Source organism: Necator americanus, chromosome III (genome assembly GCF_031761385.1).
Source record: "Necator americanus strain Aroian chromosome III, whole genome shotgun sequence".
NCBI classification, from domain to species: Eukaryota; Metazoa; Nematoda; class Chromadorea; order Rhabditida; family Ancylostomatidae; genus Necator; species Necator americanus.
In genome coordinates, this window is record NC_087373.1 from 37,116,642 (window position 1) to 37,144,636 (window position 27,995).

The following is a 27,995-nucleotide window of genomic DNA, read 5'->3' on the forward strand; positions in this document are numbered from 1 at the left end:
TTTAGTAGTTTTAGTATTTTATGGATTGACCATCTTTTTTTCTGTTCTAATCTTATAGATTGGCTGCCGCAACAGACAGGTCAACTCATTTCCTTTGGCCAGCTCTAAAATGGTTACTTTAACTAAACGCTAAATCAAAAAAGCGAGTTTTTAGCTGTTGTAAGTGTTGGGGCATGTGTGTGTGCGAGTTTTTCGTCTTAAGAACTCGTCCACGGCGCACCGTTTTATGTTTGTTTAGTATCCGTCGCCTCTTTTGCATGCATACCTACGTATATGTGTGTGCGTACGCAACTTGATATGGTCGGCGCTAAGCTCACAAACACAAAATTGGGTGGGTGAGAAAGAAAAAAAAAACGCCTCCTTCCCTTTGCACTACGACGCTAATGAAAATGTCCTTAGTCCTTGAGGATCGGGGCTTCTTGGGTTACAAATAGGCATACATTTTTCATCCGTGCAGAAGAAAAAAAAAGAAAAAAGATGAATATATAGGCATACCTTTTCATTAGTGCAAAAAAAGAAAAAAATATATATCGTAAGCGATTAGGGGCCAGTTGAGCTAAAAGTATACGGTAAAAAAAATCTTCTTCATACGAGCTCATCTTATTTATGTATGTGCTTGTGGAAAAAAAAAGAGAAAAGAAGACAAAATAAATCAAAATTCGAATAAAATGTACAGAATGAGTCATGAAATATTTTAAAAAAAATACCTAAAAGCGAGATAAAGGAGGATTTGGAGAAAAAATAGATGAAGGAAAGATAGATGAAGAAAGAGAAAAAAGATAATCAGAAAAAAAGAGACATTACCTAGACCTATAAAAAAAAGACATAAGCAAAATATAGGAGAAAAAGAGGAAAGAAGAAATAGGCCTGTGAACGCAGAACGTTTTCTATGTCATAGTAGAACTTTAACGCCAGAAATCAAAAAATAATGCGATCAATACCTATATTTTGCACATAAATTGTCATGGATATGGCAAATAGTAATTGTATTCCCACAAGAGAACTGGTTTTTACTACGGAATACTGGAAAAAAAGTTCTCGGTAACGAAAAAAACCCGATGTTATTGTAGACTTTTCACACATAGCGAGAGAGATTTTTTTGTCGTTGTTCATTCTTCCTGGATTAGAAGAAATTTGTACTTGCACAATGCTAGGCCTCAGCTAGACCGGAACGAAAAATATTTATTTTTCTACCGGTAAGACAAGCTTTAAGAAAGCATTCCGAAGCATCTGGGAGGGAAAATGCTCGGATTTTCTCGTTCGGAGCACTTCAGTAGATGGGATGAAGTATAAACGCGTTGAATGATTAGTAGTGAATTTTAGTACCAACCAAAAAAAATTGACGGAGATCTCATCTCTAGGGTCTCATCCGATAAAAAGTACAAATCCATCAATGTGTCATCAAACGTAAAAAATTCCATATACGGTCATCGTGGGTGGAATTTCGATGAGTAATCCTACAGAAAATGACTGTCTTATCAATAATGGACAAGGATGACTCAGCAGAATCGTACTAAACTGTCCCATGGCTAATCTCGTGCTCCAATGACAATTTTTTTAAAAGATATTATGTCAACATAAGTCCATGAGATCCTATTTATTAAACACCTTGTGGAAAAATTCTTTCTTTTTTCTTGGATAAATCAGCAAGTTGACTTTTTTTCGGAAATACAGCTTTTCGAACAAACATGTTTTTAGCCAGGCTTTTTAAAAGAATCATTTTTCTCGTTTTTACTTATTTATTATTTTTATCTTCTCGAAAAAGTTATCCTTTTTCAATCTTTTTTTTCTGAAAACACTTAAAAAGACACCTATTCTTAGTTGTTCAAACAGATTCAAAAATCTCTAAAATTCTCTTAAATTATTAAATTCTTTTAAATTAAAATTTCTAAAATCGAATTGTGCATTAGAACACAAAACTGCATTCAAAATCTCCAAGAAAAAAATCAAAAATAAAATAAAATCGATTAGGGAAAGTGGAAAATCAGAGAAACTCAACGCCTATTAGGAAAACCCACTTCGACAGATTCCGATTTTTTATCGGCTTGGTTTCAAACGAAATACGGTTTGATGCAAAAGTACACAATTTTGTGTGTACGACGGCATTGGCAGCTGGCCAAAAAATGCTAAACCTCGCTAATCGCTTGAACACACGTAAAAACGTTGTGGTGGAATGGTAAACAGTGTTGATAACACGGTGCATATCTTAAAAAGGAGAAAATTAAACAAGGTTCGACAAAATATTGTACAAGTGGTCCTGAGTAGAAAGCGCTCAATTAGTAGTAATTAATGGCCAATTAATAATAATAATAATAATAATAATGATAATAATAATAATAATAATAATAATAATAATAATAATAATAATAATAATAATAATAATAATAATAATAATAATAATAATAATAATAATAATAATAATAATAATAATAATAATAGAAAAAATAATAATAGTGGCAAAAATCTGACAGAGTAATATAGTGGATACAGAAGTAAAAATATTTGCAATAGTAATAATAACGATATTAACATTAGTAGCAATAAAAATAAAAATAAATAATAATAAGAACAACAAAATGAACATAAAAATAAACTATAATAAAAACAACGAAGTAAAAATAAAAATAGTAATAAAATAAGTATTTAGCTCGAATGGAATTTTAAAAGTTGCAATGATGATGATCACAATGACTATTCCCAATTTTTTAACTTTATTAACTTTAAACTATATTAACTAACTTTAAACTACATTAACTTTATTTTAACCAATAAAAGCGACAATTTGTCGACAGAAAATTTTCAAAAAAAGGCGACAAGAAGGGAAAAAAATCAAAGATGACAACGTTTATGATTGAAATGAGATTAACGGTTTTTTTTCCGTTACCACTCCGTTGAGTGATTCCTGTAAATGAAAACTCCTACGTTATATTATTTATGTTCTTATTTAATTTATTTTTTTTTATTTTATTAGGAGATATGTATGCGAACAAGAGGAGTCCTCCACGTAAAGTGTCCAGCTAAGTCTAGAAATTGTTGAAAAACAAAGAAAATTCTCTCGTCGGAACCTTGCGAAAGGAAAAAAAACACCTTTTCGGCTTTCGTAACATAACACAAACAGAACCAGGAGGACAACTAGCACGAGCGCAGCTGATCGACTACACAAAGATCGTAAAAGCACTCAAAATCCGCACACGTTGAGTGCTTAGTTCTTTTGATTGTGTGTGTGTGCAGCCACCTGCCGGGGCCTGCTGGTTCCTGGAAAACTACGCACGCTACGAAAAAAAGTATATATATCGAAAAAAATTCAATATTTCAGAACAACACTTCATTTTTTTTCAATTTTCGTTTCCAAAATGTTATCATTCAAATTCATTCTCTCCTTCAGTTTCATTTCTGGATGATATTCGAGTTTTTCAATTTTCATTTTCAAAATTATTTATCATCATTCAAACTCATCCTCTTTTTCAATTTCATTTCAGGACAAAATTTTTAGGAATTTTCAGGAGTAAGATAGCACCATTACTTCTGACAAAACAGTAGCAACTATGTACAGTACTGATACTACCATAGATAAGGCTACGATATTAATGGCCGATCAATAAAGCAACAAAAAAAAGTGAAGTAAGGATTAGATGGTGGTATTTTTATCCATATAACACTGCGTTCGGCTGGAAAACGTAAAAGAGTCGCAGTCGATAGAATTTGGCTAAGAGCCAAGAACACGTTTCTTCACGGGGCCTTTTCCCTTCGCAAGGATTTTCCCATGACTTGAAAATGAAGAGGTTCAGAAAAAGAAAAACGTGGGCTTAAACCAATCACTTTCACTAAACATCGAACTGACTGACAGGCGTAGAAAAAAATTATAACAAGTAAAAAGGAGAGAAGAAAAAGAAGAAAAAAACTAGGAAATTTTTTTGTTCTATGGATGCGGCGATATGAAAGGAACAGGAAGAGCGCTAAATCGTCATCGCCGATTATTGTATTTTGATTATCAATTATTTTAACTTTTAGCGTAGTATATAGTATTTTTTAGTATTTTTAGTATTTTTAGTATTTTTTCTAGAATTTTTATTTGTTATTTTTAGTATTTGGTATTATTATAATAATCAATTACCACCTTGATCAAACAATTATCATTTTCAGTGCTTATAATTTCTATTCCAGAATCAATGATCTTCAAGTCCTTCTTAAATCCTGGATCCATATTTCGCATTCGCTAAAGAAAAGCAACCCAACTCTTCGATAAGATCGCAAACTCCGTTGTCCCCGTAATCCAAAAAATTCAAGAAAAATCCAATCCCCAGCGACATATCCGTGTGCGAGTCATTTTAAACAGCAAAAGTGGATTAAGCGCGCTGTGAAGCACGTAACGGCTTCTCCAAAGCAGCACCGACGGCGGATGCGATGACATCGCAGAAAAAAAGAAGTCAAAGCAAAATTCAGGAAGGTAAAGGTGTATATGACAGGAATTTTTGGGAATTTTTTTTACACGAATTTCCTGCAAAACTTGACGTTTTTGAGGGATATTCGTAGAATTTTCATGTTACATTTGAAGCAAAAAGAAAAATTTAACAACAGGAAAAAGGGAGAGGGAAATAAGCTATGGACATGTGATTTGATGACGGATACCGTACTGAACATTAAAAAAATAAAAATAAAGATAAAAAACAAATATTTAGATTTTTTTGTAGTACAAAGAAGAACAAATGATTCTCCAGTTGCTGACTGATTCTCCAGTTTCTCGTTGAGTTCTGATTTATTTATTTATTTATTAAGGCATAGATCCGTATTGAAAGTTTAAAAAGGAGAAAATAAGAAAAATTGAGAAACTATTTGTGACGTAAATAGTGCCAAAATAATGCATAAAAATTTGCAAACAGGGTTCCCTTGGAAAAAACAGACAAATAAATATTGCAGTGAAACAAGATTCAATTTAGGAAATAATCAGGGAAGTAGAAAAAAGTAGGAGAAAATAGGAAAAGCTGAGAAACTATTTGTGGCGTAGTGCCGAAATATTGCATAAAATTTTGAAATTGATGTTTCCATGGGAAAAATAAAGAAATAAATATTGCAGTGAAATAAGATTCAGTTTAGGAAATAATCGGATAAATAGGAAAAAGTAGGAGACATTCGGGAAAGAACGAAGAACCACCGTCAGATATCCAGAATTCAAAGTAAAAATGCTCTAAAGAAATGTCAATGTGAATTCTTGCGGCGAAAACAATTTCTCCACATTTTCCTAAAGCGTAAAGCACCAAAACTCACCGCAGCACACCAATTGAATTCGATAGCGGTTGCCATTTCTGACAGCCCCGGGCTCGCATCAAATTCTCCGATGGATGAGATCATATCAGCGGCGGCGTCGTCGTTCCTCGGCGTGGTTTCCTGAAGCGAACCGCCTCCGCCGCCGCCGATCGCTCAGCCCGATCTGAGCTCGATGCCCGGGGGTTACCGCCGCCACCCCATTGCGCATCCTCAGCGGGTTTCTCGGATGATTTATGCGTATTGCAATGTACTTTCACGTTTATTCTGTGTAGTTTCGCCGGCAGGTGTTTTATTTTGATAGAAATGTGCATTCGGCACACACATACACACGTACACTCATAAACATACACACATGTAGTAGACGTGCACGTGCAACCGAGTATGTGTACACCGCAGGTTGGGACTCGTCCCATTAATCAGTCACGAATCATTGCTGCTTTTATTGGCGTTCGCCTCATTAATGATCTTTAACGGTACGGCATCAAAGTACTAAGAAATAGAAAAAGAATAGAGCACACTTACACTTTCTATGCAAAGAGATAGAAGGAAGAAATTTTTTTATTTTTGATTTTTATTTCTAGAGTTTTTAAGGATTTTCAGAATCCGCTTGGTTATTCTTTGAAAAAAGAAAAAATTTAATAATGTCACTGGATCGGAAAAAAGAAAAAGAAGAAAAAAAGAAATCCAGACTCCAGAAAAAAACTTGTCAAAATTCTTTCTAAATATTAGGTCTACCGGAAAGTTCTGTCTGTTTTTGGAATGGAACAAAGTACAAATTTTTATCTCATTGTCGACAAACCTTTTTATTTAACTTTAATTACAATTTAATTAAATTTTGATTTTGATTAATTTTAACTCTTTAGCAACATTTTTTAGCGCTCGATTTCACAAAAAAAAATTTTATGAGTCTAAATTTCGTCCTATATGACGCAATTAGTTAATTTAGTCATCACGAATTTTATCATCGCAAAATGTTTTCAAAAATACGAATACATAAAAAGAGGGAAGGAAAGAAAGTGAAAAAGAGTTCAAGGGGTACACGTTGATTATTTGAAGAAAAATCAATAAGTTCAATCAATTAGGTCTTCAAAAAAGTAGTTTAAAAAATTCTTCCTAGATATTTCTAGGCTCTAAATTTCACAAACAAAATATCCGAGGAATTAAATTCCGTTCTATTCATTGGAAATAATTTAGCTTTGATCAGTTTCAATTTCATCGAAGTAGGAGAAAAAGGAAAAGTGAGGAAAAGGAGCCGGGGACGAGTTGAAAGCGTTTAAGCCGACCATAAACAGAATAATGTCATTGAAGTCAGCCCCCAAATCCATAAATCACAAGTTTTTGGCTGTAGAGCCAAGAATTTAACAAAAATTTTTTTTTAGTGGGCACAGCCACTAAAAAAGAGAGAAGAGGGAGAAAAAAGAGAAAAAGAGAATTTTTGGAATGAAATAAGATTTAGGAAATCGAACACATATGAAAAGTATAGAAATATTTTAAAAAATAAATAAAAATAAGTATTGGATTGAAATAAGATTTAGAAAATCAGACATATTGAAAGGAGGGATTAAAAAGAACAAGAGAAGGATCCGAGGAAACAAGGGAGGAGTTAGCTAATATTCAAAAAAAAAGAAACGGGAGGTAGAAGGATGCAAAAAAAAAATTAAATTAAAAAAGCACATTCCTATCATCTACGCTCGGAAAAACCTGTTAATTAGTGCGGAAAGACAGAAAAACGAGTAAAATAATTCGAAAAAAAAAACAAACCCAACTACGAAACACCGATGCCAAATAGAAAGAATGTGAAGCATGCCGAATAGCGTTTGTAGACGTAATGACACATTTATTTGTCCACGCGTAAGCTATCGACTGATATGAATGACTCAAAAGAAACGTACCTGCTCAATTTCTTCCACTGGTTCCGGCTCTAGTACTGTCGATTCCTGGCGCTCTTCCTGCTCTGGAGGTGGTAGCTGTTCGTGGTCGTGGTCGTCGTGCTCCACCTCAACGTCGCTACTAGCGGCACAATTTGCCACAACTTCTTCGGCAGATGATAGTATAGTCAGAGCCGTTGGAGCGGAGGGTTTTTCCTCGTATTCCGGCGACGACAACGGTGATGTGGAGTGACGACGGCACAACGATTCTGGTAGTGGATAGAGGCACGATCCGGATGGTAGCAATGAGGAGAGGAGGGTTATGCTGAAAACTTAGACAATTTAGTCCAGTATTTCCATATTTAAGGGAATTTTTTCCGAGTCACAGACTACCGTAAAATAGAATTCAAATTTTCTTACGTCCGCTGCATCCAAAAATTTTGTAATCAGAGTTTGAACGTTAAAAGAAATCGAAAATGGATGAGATGGAATCAAAAAATCGGAAATTTAAGTGAATTTTTTTACGTGACGGACTACTATAAAATAAAATTTAAATTTCTCTCGAACCTGTTACTTCTAGGAAAACCCGTCACATCCAAGAAATCAATTTTAATTTCTTGTATGTGACAGGAGTTCGGGTTAATTTAAATTAAATTTTTACAAATTTGAACTCGAAAAAAATCGAAGATGGATGGAACAAGAAAATTTAAATTAGCGTTAATTTTTTCGAGTAGAAAATTAGTGTCAGGAACAAAATTTAAATTTCCTTTAAACTCGCTACATCCAAGAAATCTTGAAAATTCATAAAAATAAAATGAGTTTGAACTCGGAGGAAAAAACGTCCGTCGGAAGAGTATGGATGAACCAATGTCAGTGGAATGTGAAAGTCTGCACTCGCCAGATGTTCAGATATGCGACGAATCGCATTAAATTCAACAACAACAGCAACAACGGCAACTCGAAGCTATTCCGGCTGGACGAGTTTCCCCGGAAACAATGTTTGTGAAATCAGGCTGGAATCGATAGAGTACAAAGCGAGGCGAGCGTTTTTCATGGACATATTCCCTGATTTTGCGGGAACGAGAATGACAATTTTTGAAAAGAGTGCAAACGAAAATACGATTTTCGTGCAGTAAATTTGACGCTTTTGCGACTTGAATTCGTCAGAGAATATATCCCCTCAGGGGTTTTTTTTTGAGCATTCACGATTCTTAGATTCAAAACGACTTTTGACGTCGTTTCGAATCTAAAAATTAGTTAAATATTAAGAAATATTCAGGATGAATTCACTTCAAGAATCATCTCAGCTCCAGAGAGCTGAGAACATTTTTGATCTCATCCTAATCAATGAATTTGCCGGTGCTGGTAACATAATACTCGATCAATGAGCAATTTTGTAGAAATATCTCTATTTATTTATTTATTTGTATTTATTTTTCAAAAAGACTTATTATAAATAGAAACGTAACAACAAATAACAACGATATAACATATAACAAAAATTGAAGAGCAAAAATTAGAAATTTCATGAGGGCATTAGAATTTTTTCAAGCATTTCAAATTAATTTTACATTTCTTGAATTTTAAAATTTCAAAATTCAAACTCTACATTTTTAGTTTCACATTTTTTATATTTTAAATTTTTAGGTTTCACAGGAAAATCAACCAGCAATTCTTGTCCTAACTCGGAAAATGAATTAATATATAATAACAACGACAACGAGAACAACAACTATAAACATAATTATCGATTTTTTCAAGAAATCCACATTAACTATGTAAACTTAAGCAAATAATTATAATCTACTGTAAATAGTAGGAAAAATACTATTAAATACATGTAAAAAAATTTATATGATAAAATTTGTCTCGATTCTTCGAGAAAATCGATTTCAGCTTTTTTTTTTCGAAACAGCTCTGCCTATACATATGTGTGGTTGACGTGAAACGACTGTTGGAGTTTTTTCTCAGATTTTTCCCTTCTAGAAAATCCAGAAAAATTCCCGCATCAATTCAGCTCAATAGAAAGAAAAGAAAACCAAGAAGAAAGAAGAAAACAACCACAAAAATCCAGGGGACAGACCCGTTTAAGTTGAAGCAACAAAATCTAAACACATAATCCCGTGGTTTATGACCATGGCCGCGAAATGATGAAGAGTCTAAATTGCCATGGACACAACGCGGTCGTAAAGAGAACGGACGAGGATTTAGGGAATGAATGCGCAAAAATAGCATGTATATCGCAGAGACGCAGTGAACGTACAACATACGTACGCACGCAAGCGTGTGCTTCGAAACAAAAGGGCCACCGAGCATACGACGAGGAGAAAATCGCGCATTAGCTATTTCCGTGACCAGCTACATATATCCATGTAAATAGTGGACTAATCATCCGCGAAATAGTGGATTAAATCGAGAGACGCAGACGCAGAGAACGAGACAAATGGTAGAGTTGAGGCGAAGACGAAGGGAATGTCCGCCGAATTGATAGCTGCCATTCCTGACGGCTATTGATGATCTATCGGTTGATCCTCGTCCTCGTTTTTCAAACAACAAGAACAAATCCAGGAATTTCGCATAACTCGTCGGACCACCTTCAATTACCGTAACCCAATAATTGCCTTGAGATTTAAAATCAACGACCGCAAAACGTTGTTCAGGATTAAGGGTCTTCTTACGCGTTGACGAGTGGATCAACCAATGGTTAGGGCATAATCTCGGCCGTGCTGGACCCACCGTGTCCTATCTGCCTTTGGGGTGTGGATCATGCTTTGAATTCTAAAAATTAAAAAGTTTAATTTAAATTTTAGAGTTTATTTCAAAGTTCTTCTTTTCTAAATTCGTCTTATTACGTAAATATACGGGGCATTGGCTATTTTTTCGATTATCCCTTAAAATAGACGGGGAATAGTTTGAGGCAACGAAGGAGGGAGAAGAAAAATCCAAAAAATGTGATACGAAAGAGAATTTTAATCGAGAAATTTGAAATTCGAATTTTTTGTTAAACGCGTGATCGACTTATTATCTACAGAAAAATTAAATTTTGAAAATTCCTCGTTTTTTTCCCTCAAGGCATGATTTTTTTCATTTGTCCATTTGTCTAAAAGAATCATAAATAATTACTTATAGAATTACTTACTTATAGAATAACTCCAGAAAAAAAAACAAGAGCGGATAGGTAAAATTAACCTCAATAGCTGCTTTTGTAATGTATTTTCCCATGTTGAATGAGTCAAAAAAAATTCCCCTTCGGAAGATTTCACAAAGGAAATATTACCCTTTTCCTTAACAGTGGTAACATTTCCTTCCAGCCTAGCCACTTAAACGTTGAAACACCTGCATATTAAAGGACTTATCCAGGGTTTCCAGCCTATGCTCTTTACAATAACAAAGAATTAGATCCATTTATCTTTTTTCTCGTTTTATTTCTTCACGTAATTATTCACAAATCCTCAGAAAGTGAGTTTAAAGATAGGTCCATCCATGCACTTTCACTTCTCCATCGGTTTCTAGTTTCAAAATTCATAGAAATTTGCTATTTTCACAAATTATGTTCGGAAATAAACGAATTTTCAACATTTTCTAGAGTTCTACCGTAACCTGAGCATCAATCGAAGACCCCGTTTATAGTCACCTAAATAATTCCGCAGTTATTTACACCTTGTTGACTTGACACCGCAGTCAACGGGAAGCGGTACCTACCAATATCCTTTGTGCGCTTCCAGAAGGTGGGGGAACCAACCGCCGCTACATGTGCACCTGTCCGACGAGAAACAATAGCCGACAACACATCTCATGAGCAATCAAGCGCGAATTTAAATTCGGCGCTGGGGTGGAGGTGGGGGGGGATGATTCCGACAGCGCAACCGCTGCCGGCTCCAACTATCGCTACCGACCATATGTTCAACAAATCGCGTGTTGAATTCATGTGTCCTCCACGCACGCAGCGGATGTTCAATGTTAGTCCTGGCACGATCCGGTCAATAAATCACTCCGGTGGTTGTGCCGAAAATAATGACAGACATATGGACAAACGGTGAGGTAAAAGAAGTAAACGGACGAGATAAAGTCGGACATTTTCTCGATTTCACGACACAAATGGAAAAATCGAGGAATTTTCTTGGAGCTAGCGACGACTAGACTCAACAATTGCTAAAACCCTCCTAGATCCTAGATTTATTAAAATCCTAGATCCTAGATTTATTAAAAATAAATTCCGGAAATATACCTGAAATCAGCGGCTCATTTGCTTTTCCATGATATCTTTAAGGATTAATTTTGACCACTATCAGGGATCACCGACCGATTCCAACGCAATAATCCGTCGGAGAGGGATTTTAGGGCAGAAGTTGCATGTTAATCACAAAACTTCCAGCCGAACCTTAAAAAATTCCCCAAAAAACTAATTGTTCCGGAACGACAAGGGAATTTTGTCGAAAATCAAAAAAAAAGTGGGCTCACAAAAATAGGAGAATTTTGGAAAATCATGTTATTTCTTTGTGGACTTCGACTGCTCGAAAAACCATTGTCCAGAATGTCCGGGGCAAACATTAGGAAACACGGTAAACTCCTAAAGATTTCCGTTCTTGGATTATCCTAGCCTATTCAAATGGACATAAGAATTTTTTTTTTATAATGGTAAGTAGTAGTCTAAAGATTCTATTACTATTCAGGCATCACACATTGAAAAATTGCCCGGTTAGGCGGTCGACATAGTCGCCGCCAATTATGTTCGTCTGCGCGACCGCGACGCGTCCGCAGCGCTGGCGGACGTTCTTCGCGTGACACATTCTGTTTCTATCTTTCATTTTCTTCAAATCAAAGAGAAATTCGTAAAACCTAAGCAATGAAGGCTAAAGCACTGATCTGTTCGATTCCAAACAACTATGATTTCAATACGTATCGCGGTCATCCGTGTAAACATAAGTACCGACTCTAACAGTCTTTGGTCAGCTAGGTTTCCTCTTTTTGTTTCGTCAAAATCGGATGTGAATTACGGTCGTTTAGGAGAAAATAAGTGTCGACGTGTGTACGACGACGGCGGTTCGCATCCAAAGAACTTTGGCTACAACGCGTGTCGCGGCCATTCAAGTAAACATAAGTACCGACGCCGAATAAGCAGTGGTTAATTGGACGAACTCTGTGCGTGAGCACTCCTCAAAGTGCACTTTTCTTTGAATGACCATGTTCTTCTCTTTGAACGCACATGATTGCACTTTACATCGTGAGTCCCATCAAGAATTGAGCACACGCTTTTGCTTTTGTTCGCTATTCGTGGCTACACGAGAGCAAGATTAGTCAAATTTGACGGACGAGTTGTATAGTAGTGAGGATGAAGTGCACATGGATGGAGCACTTCATTATACGTACTACATACATCGTACACATGTTCATATCGGATACAGTAAGCTGCTCTCGGTGATGGTCGCCGCGCCCGCACTAAGTGATTTATGCTCTTGAATTAATTGCGGTCAAACACGACACATTCAAACATTCGAAAGACACACAAAATGATGGTTGGAAAGGGACCGACCAACTGGGGAAAAACTGGGATTCAGTGGAAAACTCTAAAAAGAAGCAGGAAACGGAATCAGTCATTTTTCCCGTCAACATTTTTTTTTTTGGAAATAAAATTCCATAAATTAATACAGTAATTGATAGCCGTTGTGGTTGTCCTCCATCTAGACCAAACAGTGGAGGTTTTCAGTTGCATTCAAGGGATTCTTTTGTAGGATTCCGGATTATGGACAACTGCCACAAATTTATAGGTGATTTAAAGCGTTGTGAGCTTGACGCGCGTGCGCGATTGTTGCATGGATATCGATGGAATTAGCGACGGATACATCATCAATCATCCGAAGGCGTCACATGCATTCGATGAGCATGACGAATCGCCTCATCGATAACTCATGTCAAATTTTATCGAACTGAAAGCAGTGCTATGTATGTGCTACCTCAATTTGATCTCAAATCTCATTTGGTTCTGGTAGTCTACAGGGGGAATTGAGAAAGAAAAAAAAACATTTAACATAACAATTTAAATGAATTGTCACTTAGTTATTATTAGTTATTTTTAGTTTTTATTTAAATTATTTATTTAGTTTTTAATTAAATTTTATCGAAATGAGAGCAGCTATGTACTACCTCAATTTGATCTCAAATCTCATTTGGTTCTGGTAGTCTACAAGGGGAATTGAGAAAGAAAAAATAAAAATGAAAGTTTTAAATTAAATTACATGGATTAGAATTTAATAATTATTAATTATTTGATTAAAGTTCCAATTTTCACCCTTTCTCTCTCCAGCTCTGTACCTTGTTCGGAAAAATTCCCCGAAGGAGGATTTCTCTTAATCTCAGGAGCGGATTATTCGATTTTTTTCTCTTGAACAAAACAGAACAGAAATTGGAACAGAACAGTTATTACTTCAGTAGAAATGATGAGAATCCTCTAGACCAAACAGTGGAGGTTTCTATTGCATTTGAGGGATTCTTTTGTAGGATATCCACGGATCAAGATCCACGGTTTTACGACCTTAACTCCAATACCGCATCATCAGCACCTTTCGACATTTCTCTTCGAATTTTTCTAGGATCTTTCTAGGATAGAATCATCATCTTATGGTGGTGCCTTCCATGCTAGAGAACATTATTCAATTCATACACTTTTTGACGACTTTTTCAACCAAAAAATGTTAGAAGAACCTATCTGGTTAACTGAACTAACTAACTAACTTAACTTAGTCGACCAGGTGGGCAAAATTCTGGAAAGCTACCCCTTCCTTTAAAGAAAGAAAAGGATTTATGACTCACATCTGAATTCGAAACTGGTCTACCGATGGAAGTTAACTTTTACGACTAATTTAAGCATTTCCTTAGTTTAATATTTCAAAAAAAAAACAGAAAACAAAGAAGAAAACTTAACTATTTTATCCAAGAAAAAAATAAAAGAGAAAAAAAATCATACCTAGTGGACCATGTAAAGCAATTAAATATGGAAATATGACCATTTTGCAGACAAACTAATCCGGGATAATTTTTCGATTTGTGAAAATTCAGAATTAAAAAAAAAACCATATGATTTTTAATTTCTCCTAAAACTACAACTACAGCCATAAAAGAAAATCGTACATCATTTCGTAAAAGTACATTGAATTTGAAATTTTTATCATAAACGAAGTTTTTCGCTTGAAACCGGCAGCTATACGAATATGAATTTCTGCAGCACACGCTCAGCGAAACAATAAAAAACAACTATACGAATATTTGTTCAGTTGACTTTGAGAGTAAAGAAGAAAAAAGATAGGTGGATTCATATTTCATAAACTTTCCACGAGTTCAAGTTTCTAAGAAAATTCTCCCGGCTGCGCCTGGATTTCATCGTACGAGTAAAAGAAGCATTTACTGCTTTGCACGATCAAAAATCACACAGTATAATGTTTTTTCTTCTTGTTTACAATCAATTTCGAGCCCAAATTTTATTTTTCATTCTGCAGTGGGGGAAATAATTCTCAAAAGCACAAATCTACATATTTCGATGAGATTTGACAATAAATTGTTAAAAGATACACTACAAACTGTTCAGTATATGCAAAAGAGTAAACAAAAGTAATAGGTAAACAAAAATAATATTAAATAAAACAGAATTTAACTTCACTTAGCAAGGATATTTTAATGCTATTTATAGAAAAATCAAGGAAGAATAGGAAATGCTCCTAGCTAGGTGACTTAGCTAGCTGAGTTAAAACTACAAAAAAAAGAAAAAGATAAAAGAAGAAAATAAAAGTTAAGTCTTTTCAAGAGATGTTACGTGGAAAAAAAATCCGAAAAACGACCTTTTTCCTTTATTCCTCTGAGATCTGCTCGATTTCTTTTTCGTAAGAATTTCACAAGGAAAATTTGTGTAGAATAAAATATTTCGCCAGGAAATGATTAGGTTCCACATTCAATTTTTTTTCGAATTGCTCTCAACTATGACTCGCTATTTATTTTCAATGTTTGATTATATAAGCAGATACCATAACCGTTAGATAAAGACTTTTTTCGATCATCATTTGTTTACATAATGTTTGGTGTTGTTTGGAATAATGTTTACAGTATCTTTCCAGAAAAAAAAGAATTCGCACCTAATTCTAATGAACAAAACATTTAAATTATAAAGGGCCGTTGAAAATTTGTACGTTTTGACGACAATGACTGAAAAATACGAACAGAGCAACAATGTTCGAATGTTCGGAAAAAGTTCGGACATTTCGTGGTCTGAGTGGTCTGAGATACTCGAATGTTTCGACTATGATCGAGTATTCAATGTCAGCGTAGTGATCTAGCTGAAAGATAAAAGCTCAGCGCTGACATTGGACGCTCAAATTCGAAATATTCGAATATTCAAAAGTTTGAGAAGTCTGGATTATCTTCTTAAAAACCACATCGAATCCAAATGAGAAGGTATAGAAAATATAAACGGCCCTTGAAAATGTATACGCGTAGGGACAATGACTTAGAAGAAATACGAGCAGAGAAATATTCGAATATTCAAAAGAGTTTGGACATTTTGCCATGTCAAGTATTCGAAAAGTTGAATTCGAATGTTTCGAGTGGTGGTGGTAATCGAATGATCGAACATTTAATTTATTTATTTATCTATTTATTTGTTTATTTATTCAAATACACCAATGCTGCACCGAAAAAAAGGAAGAAAAAGAAAAAAAAACATTTAGTATGATTAAGAACATTTTTAAGAAAATCGAAGGCAATTTTATCGAAAATCGAGGAATCGACTCAAAGGAATGGTTCAGCGTTTTCACCTTTTCAAATATTCGAATGTTTCGAGTATGATCGAACGTTCAACTCATTCGTTTATTTATCTATTTATTTATTTATTTATTTATTAACATACACCAATGGTGCACCAGAAAAGAAGAAAGAGAAAGAAAACACGAACCCATGTGAAAAAATCGGAACCAGATCTATTGTCAGTGGAAAGTTGAGACGTTTCACTTTTTCAAGTACTCGAATGTTTCGAGTATGACCGAACATTCAACCTATTTATTTACTTGTCCATTTACTTTTTTTTTCGAAAAGTAAATCAATTTTATTCTCGAATCGAATCTATTGTCAGTGGAATTAAGTCAAAGAAAAAGTGTTTAGGCACATTTCACCTTGTCAAATTTGCAAATGTACGAGCATGATCGAACGTTCAACTTATTTATTTATTTATTTATTTACTTGACTATTTATTTATTTATTTACTCACATACACCAATGATGGACCAAAAAAGAAGAATGGAAAAGGAAACACGAACACTTCTAAAAAATTGGAACCGAATTTATTGTCAGTGGAACTAAGTCAAAGAAAAAGTGTTTAGGCACATTTCACCTTGTCAAATATTCGAATGTTTCGAATATGATCGAGCTTTCAATGTCAACTTTGCTTTATCTTTCAGCTAGATCTGTACGCTGCTTAAACCACTTAATTAACCGGTTGGACGTATTGGATCCACACAACCACCACATCAATTACTCAACGAATCATCCTGATACTAAGCAATTATCTCTGCCGGCAGTTAATATCCATGGACGGAGGAGGAGGAAACCCCTTATGGAGGATGGATAAAGACGAATAGGGGAGCATAACCGGGTCGTTCAATTACATCATATCCAGAATTCTGGATTATCACCGGAGGAAAACATGGAAAATCCAGTTAGATTTGCATAAAACAATCAGTAGATTCAGCAAAACACTAGAGAAATTTCCATGAATACGTAGTTAATGTAGAGCAGCGCTAACGAGCGCTAAGGTCAAGTGCTATTAGTGTGCTGGGCTAAGGCTGGGTGACGTCTTCGCCTTAAAACATGTGCGTAGTCGTCAACAAGTCAACAACATCATCCGACATACGGTAAGAAGATCCTGACCCTTGACCCTCCTAATTAGAGAAAACCGCGCAGCTTTTCCGCTAATCCCGGAGCTAATCGAAGGGAATGAGCTCAAAAATTTCCTTCCTAAAAAATTAGGTTTTTTTATTTGAGGAGGAAAACTGAGAAAGGAACATGTTCAAAAATTTCCTCTTGAAAAATCTGATTTTTTTTTTGAGGAGAGAAACTGGATGCGAGTGAAAATTCGTGAAAGAGAAGGAAAATATCAAGTATTTTCGGAGTAATTTCCTGATCTAGAAGTAGGATACTGTAATTGAAACTCGGAATTTACTAGGAAGAAAGGATAGCATACTAGCACGCAGCTAATAAAAAGAGGATGTGCTCAAAAATTTCCTCTAATTAGCGAAGATTTTTTAAAAAAGCTTAATCCTTCGAGGAGAAAAACTGAATGTGTGTGAAAATTTACAGAAGAAACGGAGAAAATGCCAAGTTCTTCAGGATAACATCGTGATCTGGAAATAGAATACTGTATCGGGAACTTGAAATTTACGTAAAAGAACTAGAAAAAGCAGAAAAAAATTAATCTATTGGAGAAAAAAAAAGGGTCTTCTGGAGAGAAACTAAATGCATATGTGAATTTCTATAAAATTATAAAAATATCAACTACTTTAGAATTTAGTCCTGTGATCTGAATAAAAGTAGAATACTGTTTCTGGAACTTGAATTTTACGTAAAGAAACTATGTAACATGAGCATACAGCTGATAGAATGGTATATTTTTTTAGAAATTTTTCCAGAAAAAGTTATTTTTGGAGTTATTTTATTTTTGAATTATTTTTATTATTATTTTTTTATTGTTCAGAATTTATTTTTGAAAAAAAGTAGCTGAAAATATCTCTTATGGATGATAAATGTCTCAGAATAATGTCGTGATCCAGGAATATGTAGATTGCTGTATCTGAGACTAAGCTTTTCCGTAGAGGAACTATATGACATCATAAAAGAGTGTTCCATAAGGGTTTTTTTTTATTTTGAGGCTATTTTTACACAGAATATGCGTCAACCCACCCGTATGATTTTGTTTCGCGTCAGTAACAACTTTTCACTTTCACTAAGATCAATTCTCGTTTGTTAGGTCCCAAGGATAATTTCAAGGATTTCTTCAAGCAATTTCCACCCGACTAGGATAATTTTTGCAGAAATTTCACGCGATTTTTATACCGATTTTACTTTTTCTCCTGAAAGAGTGGAAATGAAAATTATTTGCTGGGTTTTTTTCATTCCGTTAGTAATAATCTGCCTCGTCTTGAACTCGAACTTGAAGCTTCTTCTTCAAAATTCTGTCTCGGAAGGAATTTTGAAGGATCTGGCGCATATTTGGTGGATCTTATGGGTACTATTGTTTGGATTTATTGACATTTTAGTTGTTTACCCATGTATGGAACATTATTTACGTGGTTCTTGTTTACTTGATTTCATTTCGCTGAGTTCTGAGAACAATGAGCGCGCTCTCTACAATCGGTAGAATAAATAAACAAACAAACAAATCGCGTTTGGCTTAACGGAGCAGAACGTGATGCAAATATAATACATTCGTGGTTGCGCAGAAATCTACCTAGTAAATTAAAAGCACTTTTAAACTGTAAAGTAAAAATATCTAAAAAGAATAAAATAGTGAAATAAAGCACTTTTAAATTTTTTAAAATGGAACTATTTCTGGTTCGAATTCGAGCAAATCGAAGAACAACAGAAGCACAAGCGGCAGGTGACGACTAATTTTTTTTTGCAATTTTTTTCTAATTTTGATTAAATTTTCTAGTTTAATTCAAATTTAATTTTCTTATCTAAGTTTTTCTTTGCACACTCGGAGGGTGCTTCTTAAGCGGTTTTGCTATGATATATTAATTGTTTAAGCGGTTCGTCCCCACCAAATCCTAAAAATCTCCAAATCTTAGTTGCATGAACCTTAGTGAATGACCTTGAGTCCACTAGAAATTTGTCTTCATCCGTGAGAAAATTGAAAACTACATGAATGGGCACAAGTTAAACCGTAGACGAAATGAAAACGCACAGAACAACGTCTGATCCGAAAGATGAACAAAACCGGATGAACTGGGATATTAATAAATTAGCAACAAATTTTAAAAAATTAAATTTTAATTTAGTTTTTTTAAACTTTGAATTGGAATTTTAAGAATACCAAATGAATAATTGAGCTAAGCGGGAGCTTTATTATTTTCTGAGGCAAAATTAAAATATGTGCTACACTTCAATTATTATACATAATAATTAGAGTATATATATTATTATATTATTATTTATATGTTATTTATTTTTGCGTGAAATGCGCAGGCGTTTACTGCATTTTCTTACGAATCCTTCACTAGCGGATTGCGATAATGTCTAACAAGGGATCTTATAGAAAAAGTCTTTCACTTTTTGATCCTTCAAATATTTTTCCACATCGCAACGCAAGAAGATCAGTGCCGATTATATCCGGGTCCCATTCGTGATCATTATGACTGACCGACCATTTAGGTATTTTTCCACATCGCAACGCAAGAAGATCAGTGCCGCATATATCCGGGTCCCATTCGTGATCATTATGACTGACCGACCATTTAGGTATTTTTCCACATCGCAACGCAAGAAGATCAGTGCCGCATATATCCGGGTCCCATTCGTGATCATTATGACTGACCGATAACTATGTATGTATGTATATGGGATCAGAGCTCTCATCAAATATATCCGTCTTTGCGATGATAAATACTACGATAGGAACCGAACCATCGGTGACACCTTTTACCAATCTATTTTTCCAAGCTATCCTGCATTATTTGCTTATTTTTCTGACGCAAACTCGACGCAACGACACTTCGCTGCGGGACCTACTGTTGTTTGTTGCAGGATTACATTTCCAACGCTAGAACGAATCGAAACGTATTTTCAATCACCTGATGCGTTTTTCCACGGAAAAATTTCGGGACAATACATAATCTTTCCGATTGGGTACGTTCCTCGCCAGAGTTCATTTATCCAACATGGAAAAATTTTTTAGGATGTGGACTATGAGCTTTCCTGGTAATTCATCATTTTTAATAAAATTATTATTTTATTTCTATCGATTTAGTTACCGACCAATCGAAATTTTTTTGCCGATTCGGACGAGAACTCTAAAAAGAAGCAGGAAACGGAATCAGTCATTTTTCCCGCCAACATTTTTTTTTTGGAAATAAAATTCCATAAATTAATACAGTAATTGATAGCCGTTGTGATTGTCCTCTTAGGTGCACAGTGGAGGTTTTTATTGTATTTAAGGGATTCTTTTGTAGGATTTCCGATTATCCATCCTATTGCATGCATATGTGAATGAAGTTCAATGAATGATCTAATCATATAGATTTTCTATCAGTGTGCTTATGTACGGGGTTCTAAGGTGGAGCCTTTTTTGCCTGACGTTTCACTTTTTCCCTGACTTACTTCACCATCGGCTTAAATAGTGGTTGACTCCGTCGACCTTCCTCTATCCTATCAGGTCCCATGCTATCCTAGGTTAGACTAAGATCACGACTTACTTCACCATCGGCTTAAATAGTGGTTGACTCCGTCGACCCTCCTCTATCCTATCAGGTCCCATGCTATCCTAGGTTAGACTAAGATCACGACTTACTTCACCATCGGCTTAAATAGTGGTTGACTCCGTCGACCTTCCTCTATCCTATCAGGTCCCATGCTATCCTAGGTTAGACTAAGATCACGACTTACTTCACCATCGGCTTAAATAGTGGTTGACTCCGTCGACCCTCCTCTATCCTATCAGGTCCCATGCTATCCTAGGTTAGACTAAGATCACGACTTACTTCACCATCGGCTTAAATAGTAGTTGACTCCGCCGACCCTCCGCTATCCTATCAGGTCCCATACTATCCTAGGTTAGACTAAGGTTCAAAAAAATCTAAACATACTAAGATAGAAAATGAAAAAAGTGGGAAAATTTTAGGACACGGAAGTGTTTGAATTTATTATGTTCGGAAAAAATGAAAAAAAATTTGAAATGATTGAAAAAAATGTTATTTCTTTTTTTCTAGTAATGTGAAACGTTGATGATAGTTAACGACTGGTTTCTAATGCTCGTACAGGATGCATATTACAGTAAAGTTCCTACAAAAATATTAATTGGTGAGAAAAAAACAAATCAGGGAAAATCTGCTGAGTTTTAGAAAACTCCTTTAAAAAAAAGCGCCCCACTGATCTACTACAACGAAATTTGTCGCCGCTGATTTCATATAGATCAACAAAAACTGTGCCATTAGGGACGTTCTTGAACAAAAATATGTACTGTATTCGTAAGGACCGCGTGTGGAGGAAAATGAAGCAATAATCTATCAAAATGCTGTTCTATTCGAGCTCGTCAGCAAACTCCAGGAAGCTCCCTTTTCCCATAGAACACCGCTTAATTCCATCAGCAAGATCCAGTACATTAACAAAATTTTCTCTGAAGTACAAGAGACGTCAAGCAATTTTTATTAGGATGTAGCGAAGATCCAAATCCGGCTCAAATTCAAATCCTTACTAGTTAAGATCCACAAACGGATTGTTTCGTGATGGAAATGTTGAGAAAAACTGCATAACGAGAAAAAAAAGCAGCAGCTTACCATTTTTCACCCATAGCTTCCTCATCGCTGTCGGCATCGTCAGTCATTTCAATTTCAAGTTCGTCAAAATCACTCATTTCAATGGTTTGATCCTAAAAAAGTTCACGAGATTTGCATCGTCGAAAATATTTGCCTATTCGTGAATTCTACGGCGCGAATACTCGAATATTCAAATAAAATGAGAAAATCCACATTTTTCGATTGCGATCGATAAAATTTCGAATTGATCACAGGGAAATTAGAGATGAAGTGTGAAAAATCAGTAAAATATGACAAGTCGAGCGATCCAAAGTTTTTCTCCATGCTCTGCAATGATTTATGATTGAGTCGTGGACGTACTAGATCCACAAACTCTGAAATATCGTAAGAAAGGTCAGCAGAAGAAAATTCTTAAAATTTTCGAACAGGAAAAAATGGATTTTTCTCAACGAAAACGAGAAAGAAGAGAAAGAATCTCATTTTGCAAAAGGAAATTGCAGAAGGAAAAAAATGTTCATTCAGATAAAAAGAAAAGTTATGAAAAGTTTATAAAAGAAAGTTCTAGACTCGAAAGAATCTCAGAGTTGAATCTATGGAAAAGACATAGAGACGAATTTCCAGGATAAAGAAAAAAACGTCCGCAATCAAAACAGAGCCCGCTCAAGTGGATCCGTCCTCGTATATGTTAACATGTGCTATCGCTGCTTTCACGACGTTTTCCTTGGATGATTCCGAATCCAAATTGAAGGGGATAACACGGGATCCTTGTTACAGAAGGTCTCCAGTCCTTAGTTTAGAAAAAAAAACTGTGTAGAGGAAGATTCTGGTCTCGTAGACAGGACAGGAAATGGTAGATGTGCACATATGTATGTTGTCCAGAATATCGATTGATTAACAACAAGGATAAGGAATAACGAGGACTTCGACAAGGAATAACGTTAGGAAAAAAAAAAAAGAAAAAGGAAAAGAAAAAAAACTCGCGTGCGACATAGGTTCCAAAAATTCTGAATTTCTTTTCCTTCCTCTTTTTTCCTTTTTCCTTCTTTTCTTTTTCTTTCCTTAGTATTATGCCTTAGACAGAGGGATGGCTAAATTATTTTTCATGTATTTTTTTAAAGGTTTTCTCAATTTTTTCATATCACGAATTCGTCTGCAGTTTCACTGTTTGGATGAAAATTTAATGTTTGCTCATAATTTCTCTGTTTCGAGCAAAAAACCGAATTTTTCGAGTGAATACGCATCTCAACAATCATCCGGATATGCGAATAGGGAGGAATCTTATGAAGTTCGACTCTTGGCTCCTAAAATACTGTAATCTTTACGTTCTAGGTCTACCTTCCTCATTAAAAAGCACAGAGCCAGCACTAACAAAAAACATCTCTAATATGTACAAGTAATCTGAAAATATGACATATTTCTCCTATTATTTTTTTATGATTTTTACTTTTCATTTTCTTCTATTATTTTTATTTGTTATTTTTTAACATCCATTTAAGTCCTCAATTATTCCCTAGCAAACCTATGTATATAAAGTTTTCAAACTACAAAAGCTCGAAAATAAAGTTGTTCGCTCATTTGAATATTCGAATGGATATGAATATTCAAGGAAGTACATAGTCGAGGAATTCGTTGAAAACAATAGCCGGACATTAGAATGGAACTGTACCGGTGTTATCGCTGACTGAGGAAAACTGCAACACAAACAAAGGACTGAGGACTTCTGGAAAGCATTGTAGGATTTTTTTTCTCGAATTTCATAGAGAAAATATGGCAACGGTGGAAATTTCCACGGGAACTCAAGAAAATTCTCAGCTAACTACCTATGTTTCACCCACGATCTGATCGCAGAGAACGTTCGAGAGTCAAAGAATATGAGGTGAACCCTGGGAGCAGCATTTAGTAAACAACACATCGAGTCCGGTCGTAATGTCATGAGAACAACCCTGCGTTTCTTCGGATCGCATAAAAACCAGCGATTATCATACCGTAACGACGCCGGCTGGAAATCACTCTCGTCGAAGAATGCTACGATTTTTCTCGTGCGAATAATGAATTCGTGGACATCGGACACACACATATATATAGGTCCGCTAACAGTCCAACTATTGAGAATTCTAATCAGGCAGCTTTCGAAGCGGTTCTTTTTCTCTTTCCCGGAAATTTCTCCCAATTTTTCCCGTTCCATCAGCTGACTGACCCCTGATAATGAACACTATTCACGGCTCTACGAAAAGATCGAATTCATTTCCACCACCACCACCACCGCCGGCCCCCGTTCCTGTTCCATCGTTGCTAATCCCCCCTGGGATGTTACAGGCCCAATATGGCGGCATGAACTAATCGCGTTCGTGCTGAGATTCAATGCTATTATACGGACGCTTAGATATCGCACTGATTGAGCGTCGATGAAATTATCGCACGTACGCACGCCCCGCCCACGCAAATGATACGCAACGAGCGTTTACGAACGAACGTCTCGAAAACTTGAAAGAAAGTATAGTGAGACTATAGTGCAAATTATTTATTATAGTATTTATTATTTATATTAATTATTTTAGACTACCTAAAAATAAATGAGGAGGAATACAGCAAGTGACGAAACCCCGGAAAATTCAGGAAACAACAACGAACGCAGATAGATTCCTACGTATGTATGTGTAGAGAAACGGGAAAATCCATATAAATAAAAAGAAAAAAAAAATAAATTTTAAATGAATGTCCAAAAATCAACAAAAATCAATGAAGCAAAGAGAGTCCCAAAATATTCAATAGGTAACAAAAATGTAGTAATCACCTATGTTTTCTTTTTGTTCATCAGGAAACGTCCATTCAATATGTACATAAATATAAACAATAATAATAATAATAGTAATAATAATAGCAGTAATAATAATAATAATAATAATAATAATAATAGTAATAATAATACAATATTAATACAAATAAAAAACACATAAGAAAAACTAGAATCTAGATAATGAGCTGTCAAAAAATCGAATTTACGGGTTAAATCGTCGAAAAAATATGGAATTGACTTCCTAAGAATGTATGATGGTTGCCTTGTTTCTGTACAAAAATATTTCCCTTTATTTCAATTTTATTTAAAGAATATTTATTTTCGAAATTCATCACTTATCATTTAGCTCTCCACTATTTCCCGATCACATGGGAAAACCTTCTCATAGTAAAAAAAAAAGTTTTGCTTCATTTTTCTGGAATTCACTTGACATTTTCAACATTAAGAAAGATTTCGGTAATCTCGATTATCAGTGTCGTGAATACAGAAAAAAATTTTTGAGTTTGTCTGGAAAATTAAAGGATAAATTGAAAATATCGTACTTAAAGCCGTGCCAGCAACCTACGCTTAACCTACCTATCTTAAGGACAATTACTGCATACGTAATGACGGCTATTATGAACATTTGACGGTTTCTATGACGCTGCTCTATGGATATTGGTAAAGGGGAAATAAGGATTTTTCGCCGTAGAAATTCTAGAATATCCAGGAGAAGAGGTACCAAGGAAAATTTTCCATTAAATTTTGAATAGACATCAAGGTAATACGTAGGTAAAACGCTGTGATTGCTTGGAAATCGACCTTCTCTTAACATCGAACATTCTAATCCATGTAGTTTCATAAACTGAAAAGAATCAGAAGAATCCATGAGAATTGAAGAATTTGAAGAAGGAGCGAAAGTCAGAAACAGAAACAGAATGGAAGATGTTTGAAGAACGGAATGTGAGAAGGCTAAAAAACCTGGTACGGGGTGCTAAATCCACCTGTATGGACAAAATCAACGAAGGAAAAAGTGACCTGAACTACCCTGGAAAAAATATGCAAATCCAGGAACAGCACCCAATGAGCAGTGGCAACAAAAAAAAACATAAAAACATGTACATAAATAGTTTAACTCTAGTCTTAATGTAAAAAAAAGAAGAACAAGGAATAGAAGAATACGGAATACTGAAATGTTAGCATTGGTAAAAAAAATCCATAAGAATCAGCTAACAACTCTCAACCTATTTATTGCTTTTAAAACTGCTTTGGCTTTATTAGGACATTGCCAGGAATTTTACTGAAAGATTGATATTCACGGAAAATTGACCAAATCTTTAGAAAATAACAACAAAAATAGCAGCTCAAAATTACAAGTTGCTAGACACTCGGGGAAGCGTCCAGACTTCTAAAGAATAAATTTTCCCGGAACATCTAGGTGGACTGCACGTTTTCATGGAAATGTGTATGCCATGGGCCAAAAATATCCAGTTTAGAATAAAAGGGTCCCACAACAGCAGTCGAGAAATAAAAGAGAATGGAGAAGAGACCAAAACTTCCAACAGAAATTCCCGAAACGTATCTTATCTTCGCCTTATTTATTTATACAACACCGTTGGTTAATAAAAATTCTCATGAATAGTATTGTAAATAAAGCGTAGCATTTAAATAATTTTTTTTTTCGAGAATCTGTAATAAATTCCCCTCGAAAATTGATCTATACACATTGAAAATTTTATATTAGTGCTTGAAAAGCACAAAAAAAGAGAAATACTGAAGAAAACGCAAATAAGTTCACAAAAGGAGCAGAAAATGATCACAAAAGTCATCAACTGTAAACAATTACTGTGAAAAGATGACATATTGACTTGTTTTGAGATTTCTATACAGGTTATTCGAAACATGCGTACATAACCGACCAGAACTTCCGATTAAAAATCCTGAAAACCTGAGACTTCCAGAAAACTCTTGGGACATTACGAAAGTTACATAGCTGCTGAACCAACAGGATAAATTATTTCCTTCAAAAAAATCACATATAAAGAGCTGTAAATAAAAATGGTGACATATTTTTACCAGCAACGATATGGTATTGTAAATAGTCCTCCTGTATCGATCACACGCCCTTAACAAAACCCTCCTTTAACCACAGAGAGACGGAAAATGTATGTAGCAAAAAAATGCAATTCGAAATTCGCGCGCTCCACCAAAAAAAATCGTTATTGACGAACGCTCAGAACACTACATATGCACATATTTCAAAATCATCATAGAGAAGCACTTAGGAAAACTAGAGCACTTAAGGAAATTTTAAGAATGAGCTTATGTAGTACCTAGTAGTAACTATAAAGGAGTAAAGTATGTGGGGAAAGTAAAGATAATATAGTGCTAATTAAAAAAAGAACTAAGCTGTAAATTTGGAGAATTTCCAAAAAAGCGATTAAAATCAAAAAAAATAGGGGGTGAAATAGCATCAATATCCTTAAGGTATCTTTAAAAAAAACTTAATAATCAGATAAGGAAAATATGCGAATGAATTAAGCGTTAGAACTGGAGAGGAAAAGATTCCACGAGAACGTTAGAACTGGATAGGAAAAGAATTGACCCATAAGTAAATAAATTTGTTTATTATCCAATCTATTAATTAGTAAACAACCCTTGCGCATTCTGAAAAAGCTGAGAATGGTTAAACTGCAACTCCATGTATATATGTCTATGTCAAATTACATAAATTGTAAATATTAATTAATAAACATATTAAAAATAAGTTTATTTCAGTTATTATGGATGTCTAACGATTTTTATGACGCTGCTTAAATTTCGTTTACTAGATGAATGCTCGTTCACAAATCAAAATTCTGGAATTTCTAGTGAAATTTCAGGAAAATTTCCAACAAATTCTAGTTAGACATTTAAATAGTCAGTAGTTAAAAAAACATTATTAGAATAAATAAATAAACAGATAGTAAACAGCCTTATTAAAGAAAAACCTCCATCAAATCAGCACAGACATTAAAATAATCAACAGTGAAAAGAGATCACCAAACTAAACAAATATGTAGTAAATAGTACTAGAGTAAATAAATAGTTGGAGTGATCAATAATCGTCAAATTTGTAATTTTCATTGAAATAAACCTAAAGAAAATAAAGAAAATAGTACTAGTATAAATAAATATAGTAGTAAATAGACATTATTTTAGCGAAAATTTCTATCAAACCCTGACTAAAGATTGAAATAACCAATATTTAAAAGTCACCACTAAAATAAACAAATAGTAAATAGTAAATGAATAGTAAATGGTCTTTTTCACGTTTCAGAAGAAGAATGAATGTGCCTTCCTTGAAAAAACGCTATAGGAACATTTTGCAATTTCAAAGAAGTGGAAAATTTTCAAGAAACTGAAACATTTCAAAGAAAATAGTGAAAAGTTTCAGAAAAAAAATGAAAAACGTCAGGAAAAAAAGCTGAACAAAGCGTTCGAATCATTCCTTACGTTACTTGGCATATTCAATGAGAAAACGTTCGTTCGTCTGGAAAGACCACGACGACATTCGTAGCGCGGCGTGGACGTGTTCAT

General features: G+C 34.8%; 1 protein-coding gene across 2 annotated transcripts; it reads right to left on the minus strand.

Annotated features, from left to right (window-relative positions):
* Nucleotides 1-2,136: 2,136 nt before the first annotated feature.
* RB195_012166 (uncharacterized protein) lies at nt 2,137-27,995 on the minus strand (the record flags this gene model as incomplete). Of its 2 annotated transcripts, XM_064193905.1 has the most annotated exons (5): nt 2,287-2,464; nt 3,088-3,155; nt 7,158-7,458; nt 21,662-21,753; nt 27,912-27,995. In XM_064193905.1, 5 exons carry the CDS (start codon nt 27,993-27,995, stop codon nt 2,287-2,289), a joined length of 723 nt encoding a protein of 240 aa, XP_064051488.1. The 2 variants fall into 2 exon arrangements, with proteins under 2 accessions (XP_064051487.1, XP_064051488.1); XM_064193904.1 differs by lacking the exons at nt 2,287-2,464; nt 3,088-3,155; nt 21,662-21,753; nt 27,912-27,995 and adding exons at nt 2,137-2,205; nt 10,836-10,930.